The sequence below is a fragment of the Pagrus major genome, chromosome 4 (assembly GCF_040436345.1).
Source record: "Pagrus major chromosome 4, Pma_NU_1.0".
Taxonomy (NCBI): Eukaryota; Metazoa; Chordata; class Actinopteri; order Spariformes; family Sparidae; genus Pagrus; species Pagrus major.
Window position 1 is genome coordinate 31,567,858 of NC_133218.1, and position 15,210 is coordinate 31,583,067.

The following is a 15,210-nucleotide window of genomic DNA, read 5'->3' on the forward strand; positions in this document are numbered from 1 at the left end:
AAAACTATATGTGACTTACAATCAGAGAGGTCAATATAATAAAACATTTTGTGAAAATCAAAGTTTCTGTATGAATAACACTGCTTATGCCACTTCTCAACATTGACTTGACTGAATTTTGAGGGTTGTAAGCTGGGAAACAAAAAGCTGGACTCGTGCGAAGACATTTCCACCGCACTCCTCTCAAAAACAACCGTAAAAAGGGTGAAAATCGATGGTATTGACCTGATCGTGGAGGTAAATACACCTTTAAAGTACTTTACCTCAGGGAGCGTGTCCATGGAGGCCCTGTTGCCATGACGACCGTGACGCATTCAGCTCCCTCCCAGGCTGCTAACGCGTCCGTGTCAAGCCGCAGCGGCCAGGTGAAGGTAAGAAGACCGCCGGCCGATGAAGTCAGATGTAATGACATTTGAAAAGAAGTGGTTGTGTCTTTTAATTAACAGCCGACCAAAAGGTCACCGTGAGTTCAGACTTTCAGACCAGCGTGGAGGGTGTAGCTGGCGTCACAGCTGCGTTAGCCTGACTTTGGCTAACAAGCTAATTGTTTTTAACCTCACCCCACCACCAGCAAAACACAGAGCTGCACCGCTCGTTAGCTTTATTTTAGTCAGCTTGTAAAATATATAAACAACAGTAAAATGTCTTAGTCTCAGTCAAACCCACACAGTATCAATATATGTATTTATTGTGATGAGTACACAAGTTTATCTTTACTTGGTATGCTATAACGTTAGCACTACTGGAAGTATATTTACTCAAGTACTACACACAGTTCTGAGGTAGTTAGTAATACTTGACTAAAGTCTTTCCATAATTCTGCTCTGCTACATTTTGAAGGCAAATATTGTACATTTTACACACCTCTACAGTTATTTGATAACTTTATTTAGTTGCTTTGCAGATTCAGATTATTAATATGAATAAAAAATAAACAAATACACTGATATATTGTATATATGCAGTATATACAATTATTAAAATGAGCACTGCCTTTAATCAGCGGCAACACTAAAGTGATGAACACATTAAGGCAGCAATCATCCAGTAAAATAATATATTTTATTCTGATGTGGACCCTTCTGCACTTTTACTTTTAGTACTTGGAAGTACATTTTTATGTTAATACTTTTATACTTAAGTAAAAAACATTTACTTGTACCAAAGTATTTTTTAGAGGCTGATATTGGCTTATCAAAGGTATCAGCTATGATTTTTTAAGAGAATGTAATGCAGAAACACATACATGGGATATTTTATAATTATTAAATTCCCAGTAAGTTTCAGTGTACTAATGCCATTTTAGAGAATAAGGTTTATTCTTAAATTGTAACATATCCTGCCTCCGTTTCAGCGTTGTCACAAGTGTCTGATAAACACATTTTAGGGATCCCTGTAAAGAAATGTCTGTAAATTGGTGTAGCACACTTGAATCATCCACAGTGTGCTTGGAGTTGTATGTTGTTTATTTTCTGTAAACATAAACGTGACGCAGCATTGTAACTCATGCGCTCTTCTCTGAGCTTCATCTGAACAACACAATGTATGTATTGACCTGCTAACTTATTCAAACTTCATCGAGACACATTCTTCACTACATTCACACAGAAGTGTGGCACAAACCATCAAATAATATGAAAATGAAAGTATTGTGGCTACTGGCTACATTGTTTACAGGTTTATAGTACAAACACACAAAACAACACACGTACGACTGCGTAGTCTTCTTAGCATGTTAGCGGTTAGCTTAGCTGCCAGTGCGATATTACTAACAACTATGACTAAACATCAACACAACAACAATGGAGTAAACGGCCAACTTTCTTTACACTCTGACCCTAAGAGACACTAATTCATAGCTCCAGATGTGAGTTTTGGGGCTTGCTTACCTGTAAACATAAACGTGACGCAGCATTGTAACTCATGCGCTCTTCTCTGAGCTTCATCTGAACAACACAATGTATGTATTGACCTGCGCTGACCAAGAGCGACCCTAAACCACAAACTCCCTCTTGTGGTGAAACTCTGGAATTACAATGTCTAACTCTCGTCCTTTTAGCCACAATTACCAAACAGTCCATATCAACATAAATAAACAAATATATAGGGGGTGTCCTTTTAAGCCACTGTCCCACACTCTCCCCTCAAAAATGTAATGGTGTCCCGACATTATGAGGTTTCCAAATCACATTATGATTTAACAGTCCACATGTGGTATTAATGCACAGCATAAAGGAAGTTCATGTCTATGAAGGAGTCAGAATTCAATGTTCATAAAGATGCACAACTGTAACCAGTCCATCATATGACATCCATCTCCTGTTAATGTCACATGTTTGCAGCAGATGTTATTGTGCACGATAACAGTCCACTGCCACATCCGCCATGAGCGCGGGTACCTGCATCTTTCGTGAGAGTAAATAACTTTACATAGCAATAGCCTCCTGTCTAAACCAACATGTGGTATAGTTTCTAAGGTAGGTCACCTCACTGTCTGACATTAACCAATAAAAGTGTTTGTGTCTCTATGTAAATGAGCTGCATAACAATATTGCTCAACTGTAGCTAAACTGTTCCTCATGTAAACTCTACATTCTGAAATAAGGAGATGATCTATTCAAACATTCTAATCTTCTTTTGTTTGTTTTTTTTCTCAATCATGTGACATGGTAGGCTGTCCTAACCTATGGTAAGTAAACATCATTTTTGGTTTTCTTGTTCTGAAAGGATATTTTGTCTTTGGACCAGGAGGATGATCAGGATCTTCTTCTTGATCACTGGACGCAGATTCAGGAGACTGCTCTTCCCTCTGAGTGTGCGATGTCTCAATGTTCTGCTCTGGTGTCCCGATCTCTTCTTCCTCTGGTTCCGTCTGTTGTCTCAAGCTGTCCTCGTCGTCGTGATCCTCCACCACTGCTCCTCCTTCGTCGGGATGGAACTCGGGTGCCTCTGCTCTCAGAGCACTTTCCACTTGTCCACTGGATCTCTGTTGCAGTCCAATGATAGATTGCCATCTATCCTCATCCTCATCCCCTGAGCTATTTTCCTCTTCTACATGTCTCTGTTTGCTGCTTTTTGGTCTCTTTTTTTCTAGCTCAGGAGGTGAGTTCACTTTTTCAACAGGGAGAAAGTCACATGATAACATAAGATTCCTGTGCATGACTCTGACACGCCCCTTTCCATTTTCTGGCTTGAGCTCGTACACTGGACTGTCTGAGTGCTTCCTCTGTGTGACGACATATACTCTATCCTCCCAAAATGATCTCAATTTCCCTGGACCACCTTTTTCATTCAGATTTCGGACCAGCACTCTGGATCCAGGTGACAACTCAGCACCATAGACTTTCCTGTCATAAAGTGTTTTACCTCTCATTCCTTCTTTGCAGACTGATTTGGACGCCAACTTGTAGGCTTCAGTCATTCTTGTCCTCCACTTCTCAGCATAGTCTCTGTGGGATGAACTTTGGTCTTTTGTTGTGAGGCCAAACATGAGGTCAATAGGGAGTCTGGGGTTACGACCAAACAAAAGGAAATAGGGTGCATAGCCGGTGGCCTCGCTGCGTGTGCAGTTATAAGCATGAACCACTTTTGCTAGTGAGGATTTCCAATCTGCTTTAGCAGCCTCTGGCAGGTTTCTGAGCATAGCCAAAAGTGTTCTGTTGAACCTTTCCACTTGGCCATTCCCCTGTGGATGGTATGGCGTAGTCCTCGACCCCTTCACTCCACTGTATTCCTCTAGCTTAGCGAACAGCTTGTTTTCAAATTCCCTGCCCTGGTCATGATGAAGTCTTGTGGGAAACCCAAACCTTAGCACAAAATCTCCAAATACCTTCTCTGCGGCCGTTTTAGCTGCTTTATTGCGACAGGGATAAGCCTGGGCAAATCGGGTGAAATGATCCATCACGACCAAGATATATTCATATCCTCCCTTACACTTTTCCAAGTGCAAGAAATCAATGGAAACCAGCTCGAAAGGATAGGTGGTGATGATATTTGTGAGGGGGGCTCTGGTCGGTTTGTTAGGACGCTTGTTTTTCAGACAGCTGCAGACTCGTGTGATGTGATGCTCAACATCTTTTTGCATGTGAGGCCAGTGAAAGCGGTCTCTAATGAGGTTTACCACCCTCTCTACTCCAAGATGGCCCATGTCTTCATGGAGTTCTTTGTAAACCAGCTGATGGTACTTTTGAGGCAGAAGCAGTTGTGAACGGCTGGCCGTTTTCCTGTACAGCAGTCCATCATCACCGAGGTGCAGTTTATGTCTTTCTCTTACCAGTGCTGCTATTTTGTTATTCTGGGGTCGTTTTCCACCCTTTGGCCACTGCATTGATTCTACATATTTGAACACCACTCCAATCACAGGATCCTCTTTTTGAGCCTCTCTCAGCACTGCTTTAGGGATTTCCCTCACTGATGTCAGCTCATTGTTTTCCTCAGCTAAAGCAGTGGAAATGGTCACTGGACAAAGCCAGGGGTCACTCTCTTGTGAATTAACAGTCACAGCCTGAGTTACACTGTTCATCACATCAGGCAGCACGGCTTGTGTGCATGTTGACATGTATTGCTCCATGTCCAAAGGCATGCGTGAGAGACCGTCAGCATCCCCATTAGCTCTGCCGGGCCGGTACTTGATGGAGAACTGGAAGTCGGCGAGTTCAGCTACCCACCTATGAGTAGTTGCGTTCAGCTTGGCTGTGGTGAGCACATATGTGAGAGGATTATTATCAGTATAGACTGTGAATGGTGGTGAATAGAAAAGATAGTCTCTAAACCTCTCACATATGGCCCACTTCATAGCAAGGAATTCTAGCTTTCCTGAGTGAAGGTGGTAGTTTTTCTCTGGAGCTGTCAAAGTTCTTGATCCGTACGCCACCACTATCAGCTTTCCCTGCTGTCGCTGGTAAAGCACTGCCCCGAGCCCCTCTTGTGAGGCATCACAATGTAAGATGAATGGCTGTTCAAAATCAGGATACCCTAACACTGGTGGCTGGGAGAGAAAGTCAATTAGCTGGCAGAGTACCTCTTGATGTTCTGCTGACCATCTGATGGGATGAGATGATGGTAACTGGCCTCCGCTTTTTTGTTTCTTTCTGTCGTGTCTGGTTTGTTTGTACTTCCCCTTTACTGATTTGTCTGAGGAGAGGAGATCATAGAGAGGCTTTGCTATGCGGGAGAAGTTTGGGATGTAACTGCGATAGTACGATATAAATCCCAATAGCTTCCTTAACTCTCCTATTGTGGTCGGTTTCTGCTGCTTCAGGGCCTGTACTGGAGCAATGTCTGCAGGGTCCATAGTGTGACCTTCTTTGGTGACCAGCTTCCCCAGAAATCTCACTTGATTTTTAAATATCTCACATTTTCTGGGAGTCAGCTTGACTCCGTGGTTTTGGTAACGGTGTAGCACACTCCTCAAATCATTCAGGTGGTCTTCGAATGTCTGAGAGTGAACTAAGTTGTCGTCCAGGTAAGGCAAGCATATTTCATCCCTGAGGCCCATCAAGCATTCCTCCATTGACCTCTGGAACTCTGCGGGGGCAGACGATAAACCAAAAGGGATTCTCACCCACTCATACAGACCCCAGGGGGTGATAAATGCAGTGAGAGGACGGCTTGACTCTTCCAGGAAGCCCTGGTGATAGGCTTTTCCTTGGTCCAGGACCGAAAACCAGGAACTTCCTTTTAGGTTGTTGAGCATATCTTGTATGCGGGGTATTGGATGGCGGTCAGGGATGGACTTCCTGTTTAGCTCTCTATAATCGATGCATAGCCGGAGGCTTCCATCCTTTTTTCGCACACAAACGATGGGACTGGAGTATGGAGACTTAGACTTTGTTACCCAGCCTCTGTTTAACAAGTCCTCTAAGTACTCTTTTACCTCTTTGTGAAGTGGCTTAGGTACTGATGTGTATGTGCGCTTTACAGGTGTGGGGTCACTGAGGCGAATCTTGAGCTGCAGCGAAGGAATGGTGCCTACATCGTGTTCATCCTGAGCAAAAGCTCCACTTTCCTCTCTTAGAAGCTGTTTGACCTGCTGCTGTTGCAACAGGGGAAGGTGACTGAGGGGAACTGGAGGGTCCCACTTGGTATCACTGTCATCCTTTGTTTTACTTTCTTGTGTCTTTTCTCCGTTTTCCCTTTCGACCGCTGATGTCTGTTCTTTTTTTGGGGTCTCTGCCTCTGTCTGCTTGACTTCAACTGGCTTTGTATCTGCAGGGTAGATAGTCTTAATCCTCTGTGTCTGTCCCAGTATGGTTCTTGGGTGTAACAGGATGTCGTGTGTAGTGCTGTTTGTGACTGGAATAGTGACACGTGACCAGCTTCCTCTCTGTAGGCGCACTACACCTTCTTCCACTTTTAACCCCTCTGGCAACGGAGCAGGTGGACATGGCTCAAATAAAACATCTTGTTGGTCTGGGAGTGTGCCTGCTCTAACACTGCACTTTACTGTTCTTGTCTGACCTGCCGGAATAGACGTCATGTCCCTACCCACTTTTACAGTGCCTTCGTCTAGCCCATCGTCCCCACTTCTCATTACTTTCAGAAATACCTCTGCTTTCTTACAGTCAAAGGAGAATGCTGCACTGACTGCCTCTGTAACAACACATGGGGGTTCTATGCCCCTTGCTAACACCTGCTCAATCACGTTATAACCAATGATTGGCTGCTCTGCCACCCCATCTTCATCTGATACCAGAACTGGCACTAATAGTTCTAGCTGTTTGGATTTCCCTGAAGGTAACTTAAATGAGATTTCAACCCACCCAGAAAAAGGGATTGGTGTCTGGTTCACTGCGCGTGCATTAAAGAGTTCTGGGTCCACAATCTCAGCTAGATCCCTGACTGTAGCATGTGGAATTTGCTGTTGCCTCCATTTCTCATTTATGAGACACACTTGTGACCCAGTGTCCCACAAAGCCCTAGTGTCGACCCCATCTAACAGGCAGGTGATGATGTACTTTTTTCCCACCAGGCTGAGTAACTGTGCTCTTTGTTTTGGGGAAATCAGACTGACACTAACCACTTCATTTTCCTGTAAGACTGTATCCTGTATTCTAGCGGCCACTTTTGTCTCTAAGTATTGAATACTATCAGCGACTAGTTTGTACATGTCGCTGAACTGTTCATTCTGATTGTCTTTTTCAGCAGGTGGTGTTGGGGTAGCTGTCACAGTGTTAGCTGACATGTCTACTGGTCCTGGCTTGTCAGTACCTCTCCTTCCGGTCCTGCATCCCCGAGACAGATGACCACTTTGTCCACATTTGAAGCAATGGTCACACTGTTCCCCTTTATTGTTGTCTTGGCAGGTCCTGCAGGCACGCCTCCTGCCTTCTCGCTGCTGAGCAGAGAATCTAGGAGACTCATACATGACTTTTTTAATCTCCTCCACCTCTCCTTTTAACTGTTTTATTATGTCGAGGAGTTCAGATTCTGTACGAGTCACTGGTGGTTGTGTTTTGACTGGTTTACCTTTTGTGAATGTGGAGGATGCCCGTTCTTGACCACCAACTGCTCCCACTGTGGCCTCTGGACTTGGCTGTGCTTCCGCTCTGATTTCTCTCACTTTTAGTTCTTTACTGTTCTTTCGGAATTTCTGTTGTCTTTCCCACTCGAGACTAGCTGCCTCATTTGTCTTCGCAATCAACACATCATCAGTGACAGTTACATCATCCAGGCAGGTTTTGAGTTGATATTTTACATTGTCACTAATGAGCCCTGTCCCCACTGCTCTAAGAAACTTCTTTTGCACCAATTCAGGGCTGTATTGTTCATCTGCACCGAGTTCTCTTGATGCAACTAAGAGTCTCTCCTTCAGCTCTATTGCCCTGAAAAGGAAGTTCTGGGGCGACTCATTGCTGTCCTGAGTGATGTTTATAAGGCGATGGTACAGATCAGTGGAGCTATCTTCTTTGTAATGGCCCTTTAAAATGGTGCGCAGTTGGGAAAGGGTGAGGTCAGATTTGATTTCCAGCATATCGCGTATGTTCAGGCCTGGGCTTATGGCTCTTACAACTGCTTCAATGATCTCTGCCTCACTGTGATTTTTCCTTAATCCCATGTCAATCTGGTGGATCAAGTTAGAATATGACAATTTATCCTTCTGGCCTCTTTCTCCAATTTGACCATTAATCTTAAATTCCCTTCTAATAGTCACTTCCGGTGGCTGGGTGGCTATTGAGGTAGCTGGTTGTGGCAACAACACATTGCTAGGTTGCTTTGTGGTCACTTTACTGGTCAGCCTTGCCATGTCCTCCTCAAGTTTCTTTGTAGAGGCTTGGAAACTCAGTTGTAGTGCTTCATACTGTTCCTGGAGGCTGGCTAATGCAGCAGCATCAGGATTAGCACTATCCTCAGTCCTATGTGGCTGTTCTTCACCCTTTTCTCTTACTTCTTTAGCGACTTTTATTAACCGGACCAGGAACTCAGATGCCACCTCCTCTTCTTCATCTTCTATAGCTGTATCAGCTGCTTCGCTTATTAATCTGATCAGCGTGTGCTTTTTAGTCTGTTTTTCAGTGGAGATTTTTGCATGAAGGCACACCTCTTGTAGCTGCTCAAAGCATAACTGCACCAGGGACTCACTCAGCTGGTCCTGCAGTCTTTCCAGCTCCATCGTGCTGTGGTCTCTGCAACCTCACTGTCTCAGAAGCACCGCTGATCCCACTTCTGACACCAAATTTTGTAGCACACTTGAATCATCCACAGTGTGCTTGGAGTTGTATGTTGTTTATTTTCTGTAAACATAAACGTGACGCAGCATTGTAACTCATGCGCTCTTCTCTGAGCTTCATCTGAACAACACAATGTATGTATTGACCTGCTAACTTATTCAAACTTCATCGAGACACATTCTTCACTACATTCACACAGAAGTGTGGCACAAACCATCAAATAATATGAAAATGAAAGTATTGTGGCTACTGGCTACATTGTTTACAGGTTTATAGTACAAACACACAAAACAACACACGTACGACTGCGTAGTCTTCTTAGCATGTTAGCGGTTAGCTTAGCTGCCAGTGCGATATTACTAACAACTATGACTAAACATCAACACAACAACAATGGAGTAAACGGCCAACTTTCTTTACACTCTGACCCTAAGAGACACTAATTCATAGCTCCAGATGTGAGTTTTGGGGCTTGCTTACCTGTAAACATAAACGTGACGCAGCATTGTAACTCATGCGCTCTTCTCTGAGCTTCATCTGAACAACACAATGTATGTATTGACCTGCGCTGACCAAGAGCGACCCTAAACCACAAACTCCCTCTTGTGGTGAAACTCTGGAATTACAATGTCTAACTCTCGTCCTTTTAGCCACAATTACCAAACAGTCCATATCAACATAAATAAACAAATATATAGGGGGTGTCCTTTTAAGCCACTGTCCCACATTGGCCCATATATCAATATTGGAGGTTTTTTTCTTCCTAATATAAGTAAAATCAAGTATCAGTCTGGCTCCAGTATTTTTATGCTGTGGTATTGCTGCTTTTACTGAAGTAAAAGATCAGAATACTTTACTTGAGTATTTATATTTGATGCTGCTTTATACTTTACTGCATTTCAAAGGTATTTGTACAATTACTCACTAGATTTAGATTCAAATTGAATTGAAACTTGATAAAATATATGATCAGCTTATGACATTTTTAAAATATCAAGCATTGTTATAAATTAAACCACCCAATAATATATAAAGTAGTTAGAATAAGCTCAGCTTTAACATTAAAATGCTTCCTACACATTGATGCATCAGTAATATTTCAGTATATAATGTAACACTCAGTTCTGTATGAAGACTACTTTTCTAAGTAGTTACACATATGCCTTCATGGTTAGACTTTAATGATAACACAAAGACAGTATTAATGATAACTCCTGTAGATTAACTAGCTGTACTCTCTTGTCCGGCTATTGTAGTGTTACATTCAGCAGGTTACAGACAGTGATTTGTATAAACTGAACATTGTTTTGGTCTTAGGTCGTCCATGTACACCAGAAAAGGTACCCCAGACTCAGAAATGGAAGCAGCTTGCAAAACGGAAACACCCACATTGGAACCGTCCAGTGCGACACAGGTACAGAGAAGGAGTTTAAACGTATCTGGTCATTGTGTGGGTGGACCGTAGGTATTCATTCTTCACGGTTGTGATTTTCCCGTCAGCTTCCAGAGGGCACCAACTGCCTGGCGTGCTCAGAGGACGGCAGGTACCTCAGTCTGGGTCACTGCCAGGGCTTGTCTGTGTGGTGTGCATCCTCTCTGATCTGTGCTGCAGAGTGGCTGCAGGACAGAGTCGAGATTACATCTATTCAAATGACCAGGATGGCTGAGACGGCCTATCTGCTCGGCACTGTTGATGATATGGGTGGGTAGCACGTCGCGGCTTCTCTTCAGTTCCTGTTGTGTTTGTATTCACTCTCTGGATAGGCGGTTGCATTTTCACAGATTAACAAATACAGATTGGTGTTCATTTGGACACTTTAAATGCTCGATATTGATCCTGAGGTCATGAACTGTTGCTGCACCAAACTGAGACAAAAACACCGGACAATTAGAAAAGATAATGGTTTAAAACTGTTTTTTCAAAACCCGTAGAAATAGGTAGTTTGTGGAAAATGTATCATCATCATCATCCTGATATCAGCTGCTATCATCTTCCACTGCAGGTGTTGCCAGAGTCTTTGCATATCACTGTGAAGACATTCACCTTCTCCATGTTATTAACATCATGGTGTGTATTGTCGTTGTCATTTATTTGAGATATACCTTGTCATGTAATGTTTGTCCACCACCAAGTTTTCATATTTTTAGAAAGAAAGAAAATAAGCAGGATAAATGTGAAGAGAATATTTATAGATTTATTTTTTTATTTTTGGCTTTATGTGATAAAAAACATACTTAAAACCTCTTTTCAATATCAGGAAAACATCAACGAAAGGAGCATTTGCTTGACATTTGAAGTATCTGAAGGGGGAGATTATGGAGCTGCATCGATCAGCTGTAAGTACGGACTTTTCTTTTTGAGCTACGCTTATTATGTGATTTTAATTAACTGAACCATTTGAATTTCACACCTTCCGTCAGGCAACGGTGCTCTTTGGCTCGAGGTCTATCACTTCCCCTTAGAAGCATGGCTGAAAGAGTTAGAGATGGCACTCGCACAGAAACAGGTATTGTACTGAAATTTATACTCATCAAAACTATGCACACTTGTTTTTGCCTCCATTTCCCATGATTTGAAATAAACATCTAAGACTTTCTGTGCACACAAAATACTTCTCTCAAAATGTGAGCATGAATTTGTTAAAATACGTATAAGTGAGCGGTTCTCCTTTTTTCAAGATAATCCCTCCACATGACAGGTGTGACATGTCAAGAAGCTGATTGAACAGTATTATTGTTTATGTGACTTTGGACTGGCCACAGGGAAAGAGCGTGCAGTTGACATGCTGCAATGTCCACAAGAGCATTTGGCAGTGAATTAAATGTTCATTTTACTGCCATAAGCTGTCTCTAATGTCGTTGTGCGATAATCACGCTGTTTAATCAGCATATTGATATATCACACCTGTCATGTGCAAGGATTATCTTGACAAACACGCAGTGTAATGGATCGGCTGGGTGGAACAAGATTGTGAGTTAGGCATTGTAGAAACAGTGAAATATGATCGCCAACTACCATTTGATTATTTTTTATTGAAGTCATTACTTTGTGATAGAAAACGAAGAAAAAAGGAGACGAGCCGTTGAATCTTGAAAAAGTGAGAAAATGCCGAGCATGTGTGCACAAATACAGGCATATAATGGCAGAAAGAACACAAAGAGCTCGGACCTGATGCTGCCTGAGAAGGAGCACTAAGCTTGAAATGTGTTGCAATCACGCTGTCAATTTATGTGGTTAATGCCCGCCTCTGTGCACATATTTACCATAGTACATTTTCCCCTCCTTTCACCTTTGTTATTACGGACCAGGCTATTACTGTTAAGAATATTTCCGCTGTTTTGGGGTATTTTCTGAGCTTGAATATAACATATTCCATTTTAACTGCCAGATAAAAATATGTATCATTATCTGTAACTTTTTTATTATTATTATTATTTTGCGAAAAAATGTTAACAGCATTGGATTTTTTAAAAAATATATCCTCAGCACTCAAACTCATCCGGAGATGTGGATATGAAATGGTCTCCAGTTGCCATGGTGATTGAAATCAAGCCACTTCAAATTTCAGCAGGTATGATTTTATCACACACAGCTGCCGTGTGGTATAATTGATCCATTTTGTGTGTGTGTGTGTGTGTGTGTGTGTGTGTGTGTGTGTGTGTGTGTGTGTGTGTGTGTGTGTGCCTGTAGGCATCTCTGCCAGTGATTATATATCTGTTGTTTAAATGACTGTGTGTAAGTGTCACACCAGTTCCCTCTTTGTTGCTGTTGCAAATAAATGTAAAACAAAAAACATGCATAATGCAGCCGAGTCAGAATCCAACATTTCTGCTGTTTGCAGGCGCTGCTGCGGACGGTCCACTCGAGGTCGTGCAGACAATGGACTTTTTGACACACTGTTTGGCTCTGGACGTGGACACCAGCTGCAGTCGTCGGGCTTTTAATACAGACGTAGGAGAGACGAAGGAAACAAATGAAAGCCCGAGGTCCGATAAAGTTGACACAAATATAATTAACATTCACAGTTGAGCTGCTATGATAGCTCTGTTGTAGATTGTAGAAAACTGTGCCCATGTAAATGTAAATGCAGATTCTCAGCCCTCCTCTTGTCTCAGTTACATGGAATCTGTTTTTCAGACGTTGCACCCACCACTTTCTTCTGCCTTGTGGTCCAAATCCTGGTGAGCGCAAAGCAAAGTCTCAGCCAGGTTTGTAAAAGAGGAATATTTAAAATTTTAGTGATGAACAATTGGCTCGTACTTTTTCAGAGCCACTTCCACTGATAACATTTGGCAGCTCCCAGAATAATAGATCATAAACTGGGTCTTTGTGTTTTAATGAATAGCTAATTCCTGTGGATTTTATCCCTCATATTCATTTAAGCCTCTATTAAGGCAGGTAGTGACAGGGCTCTGCTCCCCCTAATGTCATCTTTAATCTCAGCAGGATTGCCTGTTGCTGTCTGCGTGTGGTGGAGTGGCAGCCATAATCTTCTGCAGTATTTGCTGCAGAAAGCACCGAAGAACAAACCAGGTAGGTTATTTATTTGTCCAGAGATGAATCAGCTGTATGATCACAAGCACCTCTTTAAAAATATGCTGCCTGTTGTTAAGAGCTCATGTCTGCTTTTTGAAGCAGATGTGGAAGCAATGCCAGATGTGTTGTGGCCAAATGCAAAGAAAATCCTCTGCTCTGCTGTCAGTCGCTGCACACATTACATAGCTGTTGGGCTCCATGATGGTTTGGTGTGTGTCTGGGACAGAAAATCTGGTCAGTAAACTGCATGGTGAGGTATTTTATTCAGTTGTGTGTAACTGACAAGCTAACAGCCATTTTTGGATCTTAAACAAGGTTATTTCCTTTTTAATTCTCCTTTTCTTGTCTTCCCTCAGCGTCTCCATTGTCTGTTGTCCCAGTGTCAGTGACAGACAGTCCCTTTTCCAAGATGCAGTTTGTGGATGACTGGCCTGTGTCTGCTGATGATTCCCAGACGTTTACCTCAGCAGAAGTCCATCTGTTGGTGCGGTGTAAAGGTGGAGCAATTCACGCAGTCACCACAGGACGAGGGACACGATCCTGCACAGTGCAGCTCACTGAAAGGTGACCTCAGTTTTACATATTTCCATATTTAACGTTTGCATCGAACTTTTGAATTGCAAATGAAACGCAGTTCTATTGTATCAGTCAAAGCATATTTACACATTATTTCCTGTATCTCTAAAGGCCAAAACACAGCGGGGACCTCCTGACTGTCACTGCATCAGTGCCATTCCTGCAGAGCTTGGTAAAACACTGAAATTGTTTTTAAAAAGTTTAAAGCTTCAAAAGGATGTTACAGAACTTACAGTATTGTAATTTTCACCTCTTTTGCTCCATCTGTCTTTTTTCTCGCCTCAACTAGTCGCTTGTGGTGCAAAGAAATGGAAAAATGTTCCTCCAAGATGTCGTTAACAAAACCACTGTGTGCCTCTTGATTCCTCCCACATCTCATCTGGTTGCTGCTCCCTGCAATCCTGTTTATGCTCTGAACACCAAACTGCGAGCTCTCCTCATAAAAGGTAACACACAGGAGACAAGTTTTGAGGAGGGAATCACTGGTGACGGTCTAGAAGAAGTGACAGTCAGTAAGTCCATGTTAGCATGGATGTGTTAGCATCAGAGCTGCACAAACAAGGTGACATGAGATTGAACTACTGTGACTGAAGCTTTCATGTCTCAAGCAGGTGACCAGGACCCCAGCTGCAGTTCATCTTCTCAAGGAGGAAGCCAAAGTCAGCTTCTCATCTTCCATTTTGGAGAGTCTGATATCATTAAGCAGTATATTGTTACACCGCCAGTCTCCCCGCAGCAACAAGAAACATGGAGCTGTGTCACTCTAGAGGAATCCTGTGATCTCTACCTTCAGCAAAGGTTGTTTCCTTTATATATGTGGTTTCCAATTATTTAGAACATTTACTCTCGAGATGAGTTAGAAGACATGTGGACTCCTGACCGAAAGGACAGGACAAACTATTCATGTTGGAATGTTAAAACAGTTTCTTTTCATGTGTCTCTTACTGTATGTTTTCATGTGCAGAGCGCTGTCTGTGGATGAAAGGAACAAAGCTATCGCACAGACCTGGAGGCAGCTACAGGAAACTGCAGAGACACAGCAGAGCTGCAGCCAGCTGGAGAGCAGCAGGAAATGACTTTGCACTGAGGTGCTATTGTATAGAGTGTTTCATATTTATTTCATGTCATTTAAAGCTACTTCTATAGCAATTCTTGTGCAGGACAATATACAAGGGATTTTTCTTTTTTTTAAATAAATGTATAAATCAAAGAGACTCTGTGGAACCTCTGTGTGGTGGTAGAAACTGGTTGTTAGTCTACGTTAGCGGACTTTCTTGACGTTAGTTACCGTGATGTCTTTCTGTAGAAAAAACATCACTGTGTCTCTTGGGTTAATTAAGGCAGCATTTCCAGATCTGTGGTGCTGGTAGGCCATCTCTCATATGTATTTTAAAAGGACGAGTGTATTCAAGCTCATAATGAAAGGGT

General features: G+C 42.5%; 1 protein-coding gene across 4 annotated transcripts; it reads left to right on the top strand.

The window, feature by feature from the left end:
• The first annotated feature begins 309 nt into the window (after window positions 1-309).
• Window positions 310-14,949, top strand: wdr93 (WD repeat domain 93). 4 transcript variants are annotated; one of them, XM_073464986.1, is made up of 15 exons: window positions 310-371; window positions 9,987-10,083; window positions 10,170-10,371; window positions 10,673-10,737; window positions 10,928-11,006; window positions 11,091-11,176; window positions 12,157-12,241; window positions 12,512-12,656; window positions 12,808-12,878; window positions 13,114-13,440; window positions 13,563-13,770; window positions 13,894-13,954; window positions 14,072-14,228; window positions 14,391-14,580; window positions 14,747-14,949. In XM_073464986.1, the coding sequence occupies exons 2-15, from the start codon at window positions 9,994-9,996 to the stop codon at window positions 14,856-14,858; spliced, it is 1,878 nt and encodes a 625-aa protein (XP_073321087.1). In that variant the 5' UTR covers window positions 310-371; window positions 9,987-9,993; the 3' UTR covers window positions 14,859-14,949. The 4 variants fall into 4 exon arrangements, with proteins under 4 accessions (XP_073321087.1, XP_073321088.1, XP_073321089.1 ...); XM_073464987.1 differs by having other exon boundaries at window positions 14,394-14,580; XM_073464988.1 differs by having other exon boundaries at window positions 13,117-13,440.
• Window positions 14,950-15,210: the final 261 nt, after the last annotated feature.

What these genes read in the sequence shown, in the direction of transcription:
- wdr93 (XM_073464986.1), top strand. Translation starts at nt 9,994, where the DNA reads ATGTACACCAGAAAAGGTACCCCAGACTCAGAAATGGAAGCAGCTTGC. An exon ending in AACCGTCCAGTGCGACACAG is followed by an intron (nt 10,084 to 10,169) that starts GTACAGAGAAGG and finishes TTTTCCCGTCAG; the next exon opens with CTTCCAGAGGGCACCAACTG. An exon ending in GATCTCTACCTTCAGCAAAG is followed by an intron (nt 14,581 to 14,746) that starts GTTGTTTCCTTT and finishes TTTCATGTGCAG; the next exon opens with AGCGCTGTCTGTGGATGAAA.